Source organism: Vicugna pacos, chromosome 13, assembly GCF_048564905.1.
Source record: "Vicugna pacos chromosome 13, VicPac4, whole genome shotgun sequence".
In the NCBI taxonomy this organism is placed as follows: Eukaryota; Metazoa; Chordata; class Mammalia; order Artiodactyla; family Camelidae; genus Vicugna; species Vicugna pacos.
This window is the reverse complement of record NC_132999.1, coordinates 54,098,723-54,113,894: the sequence shown is the minus strand read 5'-3', so window position 1 is coordinate 54,113,894 and position 15,172 is coordinate 54,098,723. Positions and strand designations below refer to the sequence as shown.

General features: G+C 49.8%; 1 protein-coding gene across 5 annotated transcripts in view; it reads right to left on the bottom strand.

Annotated features, from left to right (window-relative positions):
• The window catches only part of TMCO4 (transmembrane and coiled-coil domains 4), a 78,368-nt gene that overhangs the window by 40,906 nt on the left and 22,290 nt on the right, over nucleotides 1-15,172 (bottom strand). For 4 of the 5 annotated variants that reach the window (XM_072975244.1, XM_072975240.1, XM_072975239.1 and 1 more), the window contains 4 exons: nucleotides 8,847-8,979; nucleotides 2,237-2,334; nucleotides 1,839-1,982; nucleotides 770-889 (listed from right to left, as the gene is read on the bottom strand). In XM_072975244.1, the coding sequence (XP_072831345.1) occupies nucleotides 770-889; nucleotides 1,839-1,982; nucleotides 2,237-2,334; nucleotides 8,847-8,979 (495 nt within the window). The remainder of the gene's footprint in view (nucleotides 1-769; nucleotides 890-1,838; nucleotides 1,983-2,236; nucleotides 2,335-8,846; nucleotides 8,980-15,172) is intronic. The other variant, XM_072975241.1, reaches the window with a different exon arrangement.

Sequence of the window (15,172 nt, the reverse complement as noted above, 5' to 3'; positions counted from 1 at the left end):
TCCCGCCTTCCAGCTCCCTGCTCACGCCATCCTGTGCTTCTTTTGGATCTTTTGCACCATCAGGCTTTTCTATGTGCTGCCCCTTTGCTTGGTATACACATCTTGCTCCTTCTTTATTTGGCTAATTGCCAGCCAGTCCTTAGCCTAAATGTCACTTCCTCTAGTAACCTCTCCCTCATTCCCCAGAAACACTCTGTTTCTCCCCTTTTGTACCTTCCATTGACCTTCCCTGTGATTACTTGCTCAATGGCCTGCTTCTGCCTTGGACCACACATTCCACAGAAGCAGACACTATGACTGTACTGCTCACCACTGAGTTCCTAGGGCCTGGCTCAGAGTCTGGCACATGGTGTGCACAGCACTCTATAAACACTGCTGAAAGGATGGACTGATGAGTGGATGGGTGGGTGAGTGGATGGATGGATGGATGGATAGTTAGATGGATGGATGGACAGATGATGGATGGATGGGTAGTTGGATGGATGGATAGTTGGATGAATGGATAAACAATGGAGGCAGGGATGATAGATGGATGATGGGTGGATGGATAGTTGGATGGATGGATGGATGATGGCTAAATGGATAATGAATAGATGAATGGGAAGATAGATGTTCAATGAAGTCATCTCACCTCTCTGAGCCTCAGTTTTCTCCTCTGAAAAATGGGACTCTCCTACCTACCCCTCTAAAGACATACACAGGCAAGAACCTGACCCAGCTCAGCCAAGCCCCACCCTCGTCTGCATCCTTCTCTGCCCCTGGTCCTCACGGTATTTGCCAGATGCCAGCCACCCGGTGATGGCGATGGTGATGTGCAGCTGCCTGCCTTCTGACAGCGGCAGAAATGTGAACTCTTCAATGGCCCCGACACGCTTCTTCATCTTGTACCCTAAAGATCCAGACACAAAAGTGAGAATGGGGTGACTGGGGACCCTGGGGAACATTCGGCAGAGTGGCTGTGTACTCAACACTCAGACAGTGAGCACCAACCCTATGCCCTCCATAAACATTTTGTTTTTAAACTCCGTAAAGGTCAGTGCCTTTACTGTCCCAATTACAGATGAAGGTAAGAGGCTCCTGAAGGCTGGATACCCCTGGAGTGGAGCAGACTCAGAGCCCGGGCTCACGGCCACTGCTCTGCCTGACTTAGCTGGCTCTCTATCTTTTTTCCTGCCCACGAACTTCAGGGGTAACACACTCTTCTCAGTAAAAGTGGTTTGAACTGACCAAGATCCACATGTCCCTTGGGAAGTGGACCAGGACTCTCTGGGTGTGGTTTGTGGGCTGTTGACCCACATGACTTGGAAAAACTTCCCCAGGTGATGCTGGTAAATGAGGGGCAGCCACACGTCCTCCTACACAAGAAAGCCCAGGTGTCTCCGAGGCAGCCTGGAAGCTTCCTGGACGCTGACAAGCAGGTCCCGTCTCAGGAAGTCTACACAAGGAGCAGTTTCTCAAAGTCAGCCCTCCCCCAGACCCATGCCAAGCTCCCAGCCCAGTTCTCTGTGGAGCCTGCTACAAGTTATGGCAAGGAAGAGAGCCACATCCTCCTTCTCCGTCTCCTGGGGAGCCATTACTGGTGAGAATCTGGGTGTGTCTGTTAAGGAGCTGGGCCACCCGGGCCGGGCCCAAAACCCCTCATCGCCTGCCACTCCTTTTTTTTTAACCTCTATTTTTTTAAAAAATGTATTTATTTTGGAAGGGGAATTAGGTTATTTATTTATTTAAATGGAGGTACTAAGGATTGAACCCAGGACCTTGTGCATGCTAAGCCCGCGCTCTACCACTGTGCTATACCCTCTCCCTCTGCCTGCGCCTCTGTTTCTTTGGAACCTTACCTGTCAGGCCCGCTCCAGCGGCACCGAACAGCGAGGTCATGACAGCTATGCCGGCCACTGAGCCCAGAGCTGCCGCCCCGGCACTGCCAATGATTGTCGCGGCTCCAGCAGCAACAAGAGGGGCAGCTAGACCCCCAGTCACACCTGCAAGGAAAGTGGCCCTGGTGGGTAAGGGTGGGAGGGGAGTGAGAATGCCCGCTGGGTTCTTCCTCCATCAGCTGCCCACTGCCTCTCATGGGGGCTCCTGACAATACTAGAGAAAACACACTCAAGGCGTGCCAGGGGCCCCTCCTGGCTCACCCCCTGCTCTCCCCAGTCTTGCTCCCAGCCTGGCATCACCCCTCACCCTGCACGATGCCCTGGCCACGTGCCACCATTTTATCTTAAGGTGGCCTTACCGATCACTGTCCCGCCTCCGACGGTCGCCAGACCTATCAGGAGATAACGCTTCCACTTTCTCCGGTTCTCTTTCTTCTTCCGGGATGCCTCGGCCATTCTGGGGGAGAAGAGGTTGGTCTCTAGGGCTGGCTGGGCCTGGGATCCCCTGACACCCCCCCACCTCACCAGCCCCTAAACTTGAACCAGTGCTGGGTACTCTGATGTACAGAGCAAGGTACCAAGGTTACCCTGAGCCCATCGAGGGTTTCAAAAAGCTGAAAACATTCTAAAACCCAGCTGGGGAATCCCAGTAGGTGGGATGTGCTACTTACCCAATGGATCCATCCTAACAGGGTTGCAATTTGAATAATGAAAAGACAAAAAAAATAAAAATAATAGCAAAAGAAGCAAGAAATTATCTTTAAACAGATGGACCCAGAACAAGTACCAGACAGAGACTCCATCACCTCACTCCTCCCTTCCCCTCCCCCCACTCCTCCATCTGAGCCCACCTCCCTCTGGGACGTTTGGACATCAATTTCCTGCAGAATAATCCTTCCGAAGACGGATTAGAGAAATGTCTGTACTGGAGGTGACAGTCTTGGGGCAATAGCCAGAATTGTTCAGACTTGAAATTTTAAAGTGATAAAATGTAGTACAAGGGAAGCATTTAGAGTGAACTGGGGTCAGGTGAGTCCTGAAAATGGCCCAAGAGCATCACTGAGCCCAACTTTCCTAGCTGACATTCAACCCTCGGTACTTCGGAGGCAATCAGGAGCAGGACGGGAGACTGAGGGTGGGATGGTGTGCACGTTACCAGTGTGAACTCTGAACCGAAGTTGGAGTTTGGACCACAACTCAGTGTGCAGAACGACGGCAGGGGACTATGGAATAGTTAATATTTATTGAGGACTTCCAACATGCCTGCCACTGTGCTTTGCACTTCGCATGGTTTATCTACTCCTAGAAGCAGTTTCATTATTGTCTGCACATCACAGATAAGGTCAGAGATAATAGTACCTGCCTCTTGAGCAGCTGTGGGGCTCAGCAAAGAGCATGACAGTTGACACTGCATGTGAGGACCGCATCGGTGGCTGTCACCATGACACTCCATTTCCCTGAAACTCAGTTTCCCCTTCTGTACAGTGGGGATAATCACGTCTCGGTTTGTAAAGATTAAATTCATTCCTTCTCCATCCATTCAATCAACAAACTTCTACAGAGAGTGGGCTGGCCCTTCCGGGTGCTACGTGTCCCATCTCTCTCCTCCTGAACCAGACGTGACAGCAAGAAACAGTTCATCCTCCTGTGGTCGAAAAGCAGTGGGATCTGAGTTGGGTATTTGAGAACCTGCTGTGCTTTTTGGTGGTCTGCCAGCTCACATCAACCAACTTTCCCCTAAGCACCTCCTGGGCGCACAGGACAGCACCTCTCAGTCGCTTCACTATGGAGAAGCAGAAACCAATTCATGATCGCAGAGGCTGGTCTGCCATGATTGAAATTCACGACACCAGACGTGTGAGGTGAGGCCGAACCATGTCCATCTAGGGAAGGAGAAGGCAGGATGGTGGTGGAGGGCATGGTTCTGATGCCAGGATTCAAACCCTGTAAACCAGGCTTGAATCCCGTCTCTGCTGTGGTGGTGTATCACTGCTCACCAGATATCCAGTTAGCCCTCCAGGGCTGGGCCTCCCTATGGAAAGATTATACATCTCTGCCCTGTTGAACTGAATGGTTCCATGACCCGCATTAGCCAATGAAATACAGGTGGAAGGGATATGTGTCACTTCTGGCAAAATCTTTAAGAGTCAGTGCAGGAGCCTGATAGGTCTCCTTTTGCTCTGCCCTGAGACCAGCAACACTCCAGACAGTGGTCATTCTGTCAACCTGGGACCCAGAACCAAGACTGTGTGGACTAAAGCCACAGCCAATCTGCAAGAAATGCACTTTTGTTGCTGTAAGCCATTGAGACGTGGTCATCATTTGTTATTGCAGCAAAACCTCGCCTATCCTGATGGACAGAGACTTTTACTAACCTTGTGACTATGCACAAATTATTTGTCCCGCCTGACTTTCCTCATCCATGAAGCAGGAACGAAAAATAGCACTGAATTCCCAGAGGTATCAGGAGGGCAAAATGAGACAGTCCGCGTACAGTGACTGGCATGTTGCAATCATTCAATATGTTTGTTCTTATTATCACTCCTTCCACGATTACGATAATTTCCTCTTAGACACAGGCTGGAGATATACTTTGGCCCTTAATAGCTAGCACCATTCAGGGCAAATAGGAAAGCTGTAAGTTAGCTGTTTTCAGCCAAGTTCAAGGCCTGGGGAAAAATTCCAGCTGCTGGGGGCGGCAAGAGGAATGCTCAGGGGCACGAGCAGCTGGCTCTGTGAACCGGCAGCATCTCGTTCAGCAAACACTGCCCAGGAAATCGTCTGCAAATCTGGGGCGAGGTGTCTGAGCCCAGCTCTGCCATGACCTCACTGGCTCACCTGATTTTTCTGAGCCTCAACTTTCTCCCGTGGGGACTGGAAATGGGAGGATGATGACAGTACCACGTGACCAATGTCCAGCAGGAGAGTATAACCATGACTGTCTGACCCCTCGCTCCCTCCCAGCCCTTCCACTGCCTTGAGGATAGCATGACCCTCAGGCCCCCTGTGACCTGACTACACCTCAGTACCTGTGTTCTTGCTGGCCCTCGGATGCCAAGGACCCTCTTACTTTCTTACCTTCCTTTGTCTGGCTAAACATTACTTATCTTTCAAGAGTCACCTCCCCCAGGAAGCCTGCCTGAGCCCCAAGGTTGCCTAAATGCCCTGACTCTGGGCCCTTCTAACCTTCTGTGCTGTATTAGCCTGGAATTCTAGACTATTGATTTTTCAGAGAGTGAGCTTTGGATCAGCTGCGTCAGAATATCCAGGGGGTCGCTGATAACAGCACCACTTCCTGGCCAGAAGCTCTGGGCATGAGGATGAGCAAACCACCTGTAACAAGCTCTCCAGAGATCTACGACATCTCTAGTCTGAGAATCACAGGGCCCAACCCTCAGGGCATGGATCAAACGTTTCCTGCTCTCCACCCTCAGCAGCTTGTCCCTGGAAGGGGCTCAGAAACTGTTTCTTGAACGAAATCTACTCATTCCAGCAAGGACTGGACGTGAGCATCTTGCTGCAGGGATCTGTTCTCCCACTCACTGTCCATTTCTATGAAAACCAGAGGTCACGGAATAAGATGTTTTGGTTAAATAAAATATTCAGCCAGAGTACAGGCCAATCACCATCAAGAATGAAACTTCTGGAATATCGGGACAAGTCTAGGATGTTATAAAAATTTGACGATCTGTTATTAAGAACATAGTCAACTTCTTGAGTTGGTGCCCTTGACACTCAGCCCCGTCTGCTTCTAGATTGTTCCTGCAGTGACACCTGCACATCAATGATACTAGACCGTCTTCACTTTTAGCTGAGTTTATGGAGGGGCAAACTCACAGCCTAAAGGGAATAAAGTAACGAAAAGTAAATGCAGTTCTTGAAGCTGTTTTATTTAAATGTATGAATGCTAGTATATCAGATTAATTTTACAAAGACTAGATGGGTGATAGACCCCAGTCTGCAGTATTCTGCTCTGTATTATTATTTAAATGTTTATAAACACTTGCTGAAAGCTAAGGCACTCTCTCAACACGCACCTGAACTGTCAACTGATTTCCTTGTTTATTTAAGTACTTGAACGCTCTTAATAATACATAAAACGAATAGCTTTCCCATTAATCATTAATTATCACGACATTTCACCCCTGCAATAAACTTCAATTGTCTGGTTGAATTTCAACATCTAAAGCACAAGCGGAGACGCTGGCTCTGAGTCACCACATCCACGATGCTTCCTATATTTGGAAGCGAGAATTCAGAACATGACACTAAACCCAAACGAAGCCCTCCTCCTGTTACTGACTTTGCCTGCTGGTGAGGCACCACGGCAATCTGTGTCATCACAGAGCCGCTGGCCACACTCGTGACCTGGGATCCCAGAAGTGACCTGGAGCTGGCGTTCCACGTCAACCTTCCGAAGACAGGCTGAAGCCAAAACGCAGCGCTGGGCCGAACCCCTGGCTGACGTCAGAGATACCTTGTCGAGAGCAAAGATACCACACTGCCCATCTCGTGGTCCCACAGAGAAATTTCACTCGCCGCCACCTTATCTCCCATGACAGGGTGTCCCTTACCCTTCCTGTCCTCGCCACCACCCTCTTCTTTTGTTAAAATCACCTACTCCAGTCAATAGAGAGGGAACACTTAGCACTGGGGAGTCTAGAGATACAGCCCTCGTAAAAGCTCAGAAAGCCCCATAAAAGGATTATCTTTACTGCTTCCTTCAGAATTCAGGACGGAAGCCGGGCTTGTCAACTGCGCTTTAAGGGACCTGGTAAGTGACTTGCAGACTGGATGAGAAGCTTCAATCAGATGGTGCCACTGACCAGCTGGGTGACCTTGGGCCACTTATGTCACCCCACTGACGTCCTGTTTCTTCCTCTGCAAAAGCCTCAGGGGATTGAAATGAGCACCAAATGGGAAGACATCTTGTGCCTAGATGCAGATCTAGAAAATGCTCTAATAAAGGTTAGATGTCGACCATGTTATTACGGTGGGCTCAGTGTCAACCTCCAGCATGGCATCAGCTAATGTTTACTGTGTGCCAGGCGCTCTTCAAGCTTCAGGTATGTGTTACTTAATTTAATCCTCTTGACAGCCCTATGCTGAGAGATCAGTACCACTACCCCTCTGTTAGGGATGAAGAATCCGAGGCACAGAGAAGTGAAGTCACCAGACAAGCAGGGGACGCCTGGATCACCTCAAGGCTCAGATGGGGACCCCAGAACAGAAAGGTGGGGCAGCTCCCCCGAACCTCGGCTGCAAAGAATCACCCTGGGGTGCCAAGTGATCAGCTCATCTTGCAGAAACACAAAACTTTAGAGTGAAAAGAAACCTACATATAATTCGATCCTCTACCTGTACGGGTGAAGAAACAAACAAACAAACTGGTGCAGGTGCCCAGAGACGGAAAGCAATGCACCCAGGGCCACACAGAGACTTAGCAACAGAATCAAACCAGAACCAGGCTGCTTGGCCGACCAGTCACTGTGTTTCTCTGGGTCTCAGACCCTTCCAGAGACCACAGATAGAACCCGAGAGGTCTCCAAAGTCCCTAAAACTGAGTTAAAAAAATGACTCATGTGGAGTATTTTTCCAAGGAAAGGGCCCACACGTAGTAGTAACAGCGGTGATAAGAGTCCTGTAGCAAATACTGATACTGAAGAAGGTGCTATCATACCCATTTGCAGGTGAGGAAACTGAGGCCCAGGGACGTTCAATAACTTGCCCAAGATCACACAGCCAGTAAGTGGCAGAGCTGGGCTGTTTTACGTATTCCCTGATCTGGCATTACTGGTATGATCAGAACAAATCTTCTGGGTAATATGTTTCTTTCTGACAATAGATTTCCAAGCAATATCTAAGTGTCTCCTTTGTTTCAAGGCATATTTGAAATGGTACAAATGTCCAATAAACCCAAAGGTTCTAGGCAGCCCTTGTGATTACAGTGACTGGCCTGGATCCAGGTGTTTCTTTATTGACACAGCTCTGGGAGTCAAAACAAGTCTATTTTCAGGTTATTTCAACAGACCAAGTTTCCTCCTTTCTCAAGGAAACAACCCCCTCCCTCTGTCCTACAAACCCTGGTGGGAGGGCGGCTCCTGTTCTGAACCTGAATTGAGCTTCAGAGCTCAGTTCCCAGCTGGGCTGAACTGGCACAGCCTGGCTGCTCCGAGAAAGCCACCGTGGCCGGACAAAAGCCATGACTGGGACATGTGACTGGTGCAAGGAGCCCGCAATTAGGCTGCGACTGGGACTGATCTATCACTGGGGGATTAGGTCCTGTGTAAGGCGTCCTGCAAAGAGCTGAGCTCTGGCCAAGTTACCAGGGTAATTGCCCTCTACACACATCTGACCATACACACAGGTCCCTCTACACACACCTGGCCACACACAGATAGCAAAGCCGCTACGGGGGCCCGCGGGGGTAGGGAAGGACTCACACATACCGAGCACTTGCTACGTGCCGGTCCTGGGCAGAGTACTTGATAGCATAACTACTTGTTCTCCACCACGACCCTAGCAGGGTGCTATTCTCATTCCCATTTTACAGATGAGAATATTGTGGCTTAGAGAAGAGGGGGCACCACCTGCCCAAGGTCAAAAAGTGAATGGGCGTCAGAGGTAGGATTTGAACCCAGGCCACTCCAGCCCTTGGACAAGGTGTCTCAGAGCTGAAATGGAGTGGGGTGTTGGGGCCACAGATTGTCAAAGTTACAGACTCACGGCCCTTAGCAATCACCCATTCAGTCCCCTTTCCCTACAAATGAGGATGGAGCCCAGAGAGGGGAAGTGACTTGTTAAGGACACACAGCAAGTCAGGGGTACACTAGAACTCTCTGTCCAGTGCTCCTTCCACCTCCATGCAGCATCTCTTAATGTGGGGAGGGAGCAGACATCTGAAAAGTGCACTCAAGTGGAAGTCCTCGATTCCAGACAGGCGGGGCCAGGGTCACAGGGCTCCCTTACTCAGATTCCTCCTCTTTGCTTTCCTTCAGGCTCTCAAGGAATGTCTCTTCCAGGAGATCCAGCTCCTCCAAGGGCACTCGGAGGAGGGAGGTCACGTGGCAAACGAGGACTCGTGCCCGCGCATCATAGCGTCCTCGAAAGACAGAAACAGCGGGGAATCAGTTCAGCTTCTGAGCACAGAGATGTTAACAGCAGTGCAACTGATGAAACCCAAACCCTAGAAACGTCCTAAATGCACAGCCCCGCAAGAACCAGTCAGCTGAACAATTGGGCGGAACAGGGTGCAACTATTAAAAATATGAATCGGAAGCAAGGCGGCGTTTTTCACCAGCTGAATTAGCAAAGATCAATTTTTCACATCCCGAAGCTGTTAAGGAGGTAATGTCACAATTAGATTGGAATCCAACTCTACTGTGAACTAGAAGGTCCCTGGTCAACTCCATGACCTCACCTTCTAGAATGTTCCTGCTAGGGAGACTTTGCACCAGCTGTTCCCACCACCTGGAAGGCTCATTCCAACTCTTCTGGTGGGGCTCCTCCTCCTCATTCAAGTCTCTGCTCAGATGCCTCCTGCCCAGAGAGGCCTTCCTGACCCCCCGCCCCCATTACTCTGTCCCTTTGCCCCACATCTTGTTCTTCACAGAACTCGCCCTGCTCTGATACCATATTTGTTTACTTTTGTTTGGTTGTCTCTCCCCCCTGAGGTACAAACTCTCTGAGGGTAGCCTTCACCGCTCTATCTCCAGTCCTTAGGAGACTGCCCTGCGCAAATAATATTATATTTGGGTAAATGTTCAACTAATGACCTGACAGACCTGGGCACGGATTCTATTTGTGCGTCTAACCTTGGGCAAAGCTCATCTCGCTCAGGTGGAAGTGGACATAGTAAGAGTCACCTCACGAAGTTTCAAGGAGAGGACTCTGGGCCCACGGCGGGCCCTTAATAAGTGTTGCAGAATTGGACTCCTCTGCTGGGTGTCTACCATCCTATGCAATAATTTTATACTAAAGTGGTAGTGACTACCACTACTTCAGCATCTGCAAAATAAGCCAGTTCCTTCCATGAACGAGGGTCCCCAGAGCCCACTTGCCTTCAGCTGCCTCTCTAGGTGAGGCACTGTCCATGTGCCGGGGGGGTGGATAACCACATGCCATGTCTGCTGGTTATTCATCAGTTAAAGCTCCATGAACAAAGGAGCTCCCTGCTCCCCCGTGGAATCACAGACTGTTATACCCAGGTCATAATCGAGCTGGGGAAATTAAGCAAGCCTTGGTCAGGGTGATGAATTGGTGACAATTAATCAGCCACTAATTCATACTCCATTGGTCAAGGCTGCAGTAATTCAGTTTCTGGAATACAGACTGCCAGGTGCCCAGATGATTAGCCTCCCGAGATAGTCTCGGGCATGGGACTCTGGAACATCAGCCTCGTGTACGGCTCATTTCAAGGACCTTGACAGCCAGGCTGCCGGACTTGGAGCTGAGGTTCCATTTAACACAGGTGGCGGGTAGTGGGGGAGGGACAGGAGTCTTGGGCTACCGAGGACAACTTGCCAGGCAGCCAACTCACTCCTTGTCGCAATATAAGTCAGCCTCACATGATCTGAGGAGCTCTGGGTGCACTCGTGCCTGGAGGCAGTGCTGTGATCAAGACAGTTCCTCCTCCTACTGCCTCTGCAGCATCCATGGTGCTCCTGCCAAGTGCAGGGTGTCACTCGAGAAGCTGGCATTCACGATTGCTAATCCTCCCGACGGTCCAGGGAAGCTGGTATTACAATGTCTCATTTTGCACAAGAGAAAAGAATGGGTGCAGAGATGCTAAGAAACTTTCTAGATTGCACAGCTGAGAGAGTGGTGGGGTTTGGATTAAAATCCAGCATGCCAAAGTTTCTGTTTATTTCACTGTGGCTGTCTTTTTTTTAAATTTAAATTTAAATTTAAATTTTATTATTTTAAATGGAGGTACTGGGGATTGAACCTAGGACCTCGTGCATGCTAAGAACACACTTAACCACTGAGCTATACTCACCCGCCCTGTGGCTGTCTTTTAAAGGCAAATCTATTCAAGGAGGATTGAGGGTTTTAGGTCAATCCCACGTGATGAGCTGTGAACCCGCTCTTCTGTGTGCACGGGGTATGTGGGCTGCACACACAATTCCAGGCACAGCCACTGGCCACAGATGCACGTAAAAGAGACCCATCACCCAGGCAGCCTGTTCTTTGGAAAATCTTGTTGAGGGAGGCGGACTCAGGGACCCTGGCTCTGTCCCAGGGAGGCAGGATTACGCTGGCCTCCCACAACTGCTGGGCAGCCCTAGCTCTTACCCCAGACACCCCTGGAGCCCGACTGGTCCCTCTGGCCTAGGAAGAGCAAGGGACGGGTCACCAGAGTCACCCAGTGTGTTCATGATAGACCCAGAGGCAGAACCCAGTTTCCTTCTCCCACCAGCATTTTAATAGAGAAGCTGCTACACTTTGCACGTCACCATCCAACACTGTCCTGTGCACTGAAGGATGAACAGCACCCCTGGAGCTTGGTACTAAATGCCAGTCGCACCCTGGGCATTGTGAAAACCACAGCACCCTCCCCACATTTCCAAATGCACCCCTCCAGGGGGCAGTACAACCTCCTTTGCGAGACATTGAACCATCCCCCGTTCTCAGCATGGCTCTGAGTACGGGAACCAAGCCTGGATGGCCAGCTTGGGGTTGACCTTGCACCTCCTCGGAGAGCAGCTCAACCCCAGAACTTGGGGAAGAGGACACGGCCAGCCCCTCCCCTTTGCAGGCTGCCCTCAAGACCGAAGGAAAGGAACTCAGAAGCAGAAACTTTAGCCTTTGTTGCCACCCAGGCTGGGGTTTGCGTTTTCATCTGAATACCTGCAAGCTGAATGGCTTCGGGCAAGTTTCTTGACCTTTCTGAGCCTGTTTCCTTATCTGTGAAATGAGGGCAAGAGGATCTTTTGAATCTAGCTTTTTGTTGAGATGCAGTGAGGAGCTGCATGTGATGAGCCTGGCCAGCAGCCAGGATGCAGTGAGTGTTCAATAAAGTGGACGAACAGTACTCTTTTTATTTAAATGTCACATTTCCTCAGTCCTTAGATGCTAAGAAGCCAGGGCTGCTGGGGCGAGCTGCCTGCTGCTGTGTCTGGAAGGGGACCCTTCGTCCCGCGTCTCCCGAGGGTCCAAGGACACTTCCAGGCCATATTCAGACAACTACTTACCCAGCCCACAGCACTGCCATCCGGCAACTGACCAACTTTTCTAATTAGTACCTTTTATGTAACATTTAGAATATTTATTCCCATTTTCACCCTCGGTGAATTTTTTTTTTCATATGAAGAAGCCATACCTTACTCCAGTCTCGCGCACCCCTCGGCCCCCTGCTGGGCACAAGGCTGAATCTTCCAGGTCTGCCCAGGGTCTTTACCTTGTGAGGCAGAGCACGGCTGGAGGGACGGGACTTTTAGGATGCACCCCATCACAGGGCAGACGTTGCACTTAAGATTGTTTCACACAACGTTGTAAAATGATTATAAATCAATAAAAATGTTAAAAAAAAAGATTGTTTCAGGTGTGACTCCTGCCTTTTTTCTTCACGGTTTATTTGGGGGGAGCAGTTAAGGGCGTTAAGGGGGCAACAGGCTTACTGAAGGCCAGTGGTCACGGGAGCTGAGGGGGCCCTTCTGAGGTCCCCCTCCAGCGCCACCTTCTCGGAAGCTGCAGGATGGTTCCTCCGGCTCCTGCCAGAGGGGGCGCCCGCTCCTCGTTTTGGCCTCATCAAACCCCCTTAAAGTCAGCTGTAAGGATGAGGGATTTATCAACTTATTTCCAAGAGGGAAGCAGAACAGCGCTTAAGGGTGGACCCTGGAAACACACTGCCTGGGTTCGAATCCTGCCCCTCACTCTCCAGCTGTGTGACCTTGGACGGGTTATTTCACTCTCTGTGCCTCTTTTGTAAACTGGGAGACAATATTAGCATCTATCTTCAAGATGCTGCGGGGTTGTTGAGGGGTTTAAACAAATTATAAAGCACTTTGCTCAGGGCCTGCACACAGTAGGCACTCAGGGAGTATTGGCCCTGACTGGAACTACTCCCAGCGCCTAGCAGAGGGCCTAGTACACACAGCGGGTGCTCAGTTCTCATTTGCTGAATGGAGGAACCAGCCACTTTCAATACTAATCGCAAGCTTTACAAATCTTGAGGATCCTGACGGAGAACCTAGCAACCAAGAGACAATGTTTGCATTGCACCACGACCAAAGACCAACATCTCAAACCTTTTTGATTCATCGGGGAGGTAGGGTTTGCAGTTCAGTAATAAACACCAGGTCAGAAAGTAGACTCAAGTTTGCAGTAAAGATTGCCCTGTCTCCTGCGGCGTGCCCCTCCTCGGGTCTCATGGCCTGGGGTTGATGCTATCTCTGGATTCAGAGTTCAGAGGGCAAAAGCCATGATTCAGTGTAAGTCTCTTGCGCCCTGATGCAGAGTTCATTCACCACGAGACTCGTTGCCTTAAATGGAATTTTGAAACGTACACTGAAATGTAAACCTCAGGTTACTCACTGTACCTCCTGAGCCTAACTTCCTATCAGTGGGGATAACAGTAACCTCTCTAGCAGCTGACCTGAGGATTATACACGATGAATAAATCATCATCTAGGTACAGGACTTAAAAGAGCAGCTAGGTAACTTACAGACTACCAACTACAAATAAACCAGCCCCACCTGAGATGGCCAGATTTGGGGTTCGAGATCAATGGCTCTCAACCAGGGACGTTTTTGTCCCCCTAAGGACATCTGGTAATGTATGGAGACACTTCTGGTGTCATGACTCAGGAAGTGCCACTGGCATCTAGTGAGTAGAGGCCAGGGATGCGGCTAAACCTCCTACAATGCACAGAGTGGCCCCACAATCAAGAATTACCCAGTCCCAAATGTCAATAGTGCTGCGGTTGAGAAATCCAGTTGAGAGTTAGCTCAGATTCAGTTTAACCTTCAGCATATAAAAGGCTTATTTTTCCAGTTGTGTGGGCAAGAAGCTTCGTGGGTTGTTACTGGATGAGGAGAAGAAAATGATTGGCGGGCACAAAAAATTCCACCCAGCTGCCAACATGGCACTGTTTTGTGACTAAGATCCCAATACTGTCAGTAAAAGTCAACCTTCCAGGAAGTTCTGAGAAATGCAGCTTTTCATATTGATTTCCTGGGCCGATTCCATGACTAATCACCCTGTCTCGCATCAGAGAGGAATCCCACAGCACAGACAGACAGCCTCCTTTTCTACTGCGTGTCCCACCCCATCAGTCTCTGTAGAAGACGGTTTAACTCTCGAGTTCAGACAAACGACCCTGCTAGTGTCTAAGCTCATGCTCTAAAGAAAGGCCATCCACCCTCCCCTCCATCCTTCCACCCATTCATCCTTCCATCCACTGATCCATTCATCCAACCCTCCCTACATCCCTTCATCCACCCACCCACCCACCCAACAGTAAATGCCCACCATGTCTCCATCAGGCTGCAGACACTGGGATATGATGGTGAATAAGCCAGACAAAGGGCCCTGCCTTCATGGAAGCTGCGGGAAAGGACTTGAACAACTGGCCCGACTATGACACTGACCTTCTCCTTACAAGATCTCTGACTCTGTTCTCAGGACCAAAGACAGTGCTGTTTTGTTTTCTCTGAAGTAGCCTCTAGTACTTGCCTCTCATTTGTATTTGAAGTTATAGTTCAGAGAAGTTATGTGACTTGATCAAGGTCGCACTACGAGAGTCTCAGAGACGGGATGAGAATCCAGGTTTCCTGGTTCCCAGGGCTTCCCCGTTTCACCACCAACCCTGTTCCCAGCAGCACTCACAGTCTGCTCCCAGCACGCCAGCTCTGTTCTGAGCGCTGTACCTGGGTTACTTCGTTTAATCCTCACCACTTCCCTATAACATAAAGGGTACTGTTGTTCCCATTTGATACCTGAGAAAGCTGAGGCACAGAGACATTCAGCAACTTGCCAAGGTAGAGCCTGAATTTTAACACTAGGTAGACTAGTCCCCAGATACTCCCAGTTCTTGGTCTCTGGTTCTTCATTAACAAGGACAGAGGTGGACATGACAACTGGTGGCAGGCCACTCCCACTCGGGGCCTCATTGTCTCAGCTACAGACAGACCTCATTTTCACTGCGCTTCACTTTACTGTGCTTTGTAGACATTGTGTTTTGTTTTCTTTTTGTTTTTTAGTAAATTGAAGATCTATGGCAACCTTGCATTCAGCAAGTCTATCCACGCTGTTTTTCCAACAGCATTGCTTTTTAATTAAGATGTGTACTTTT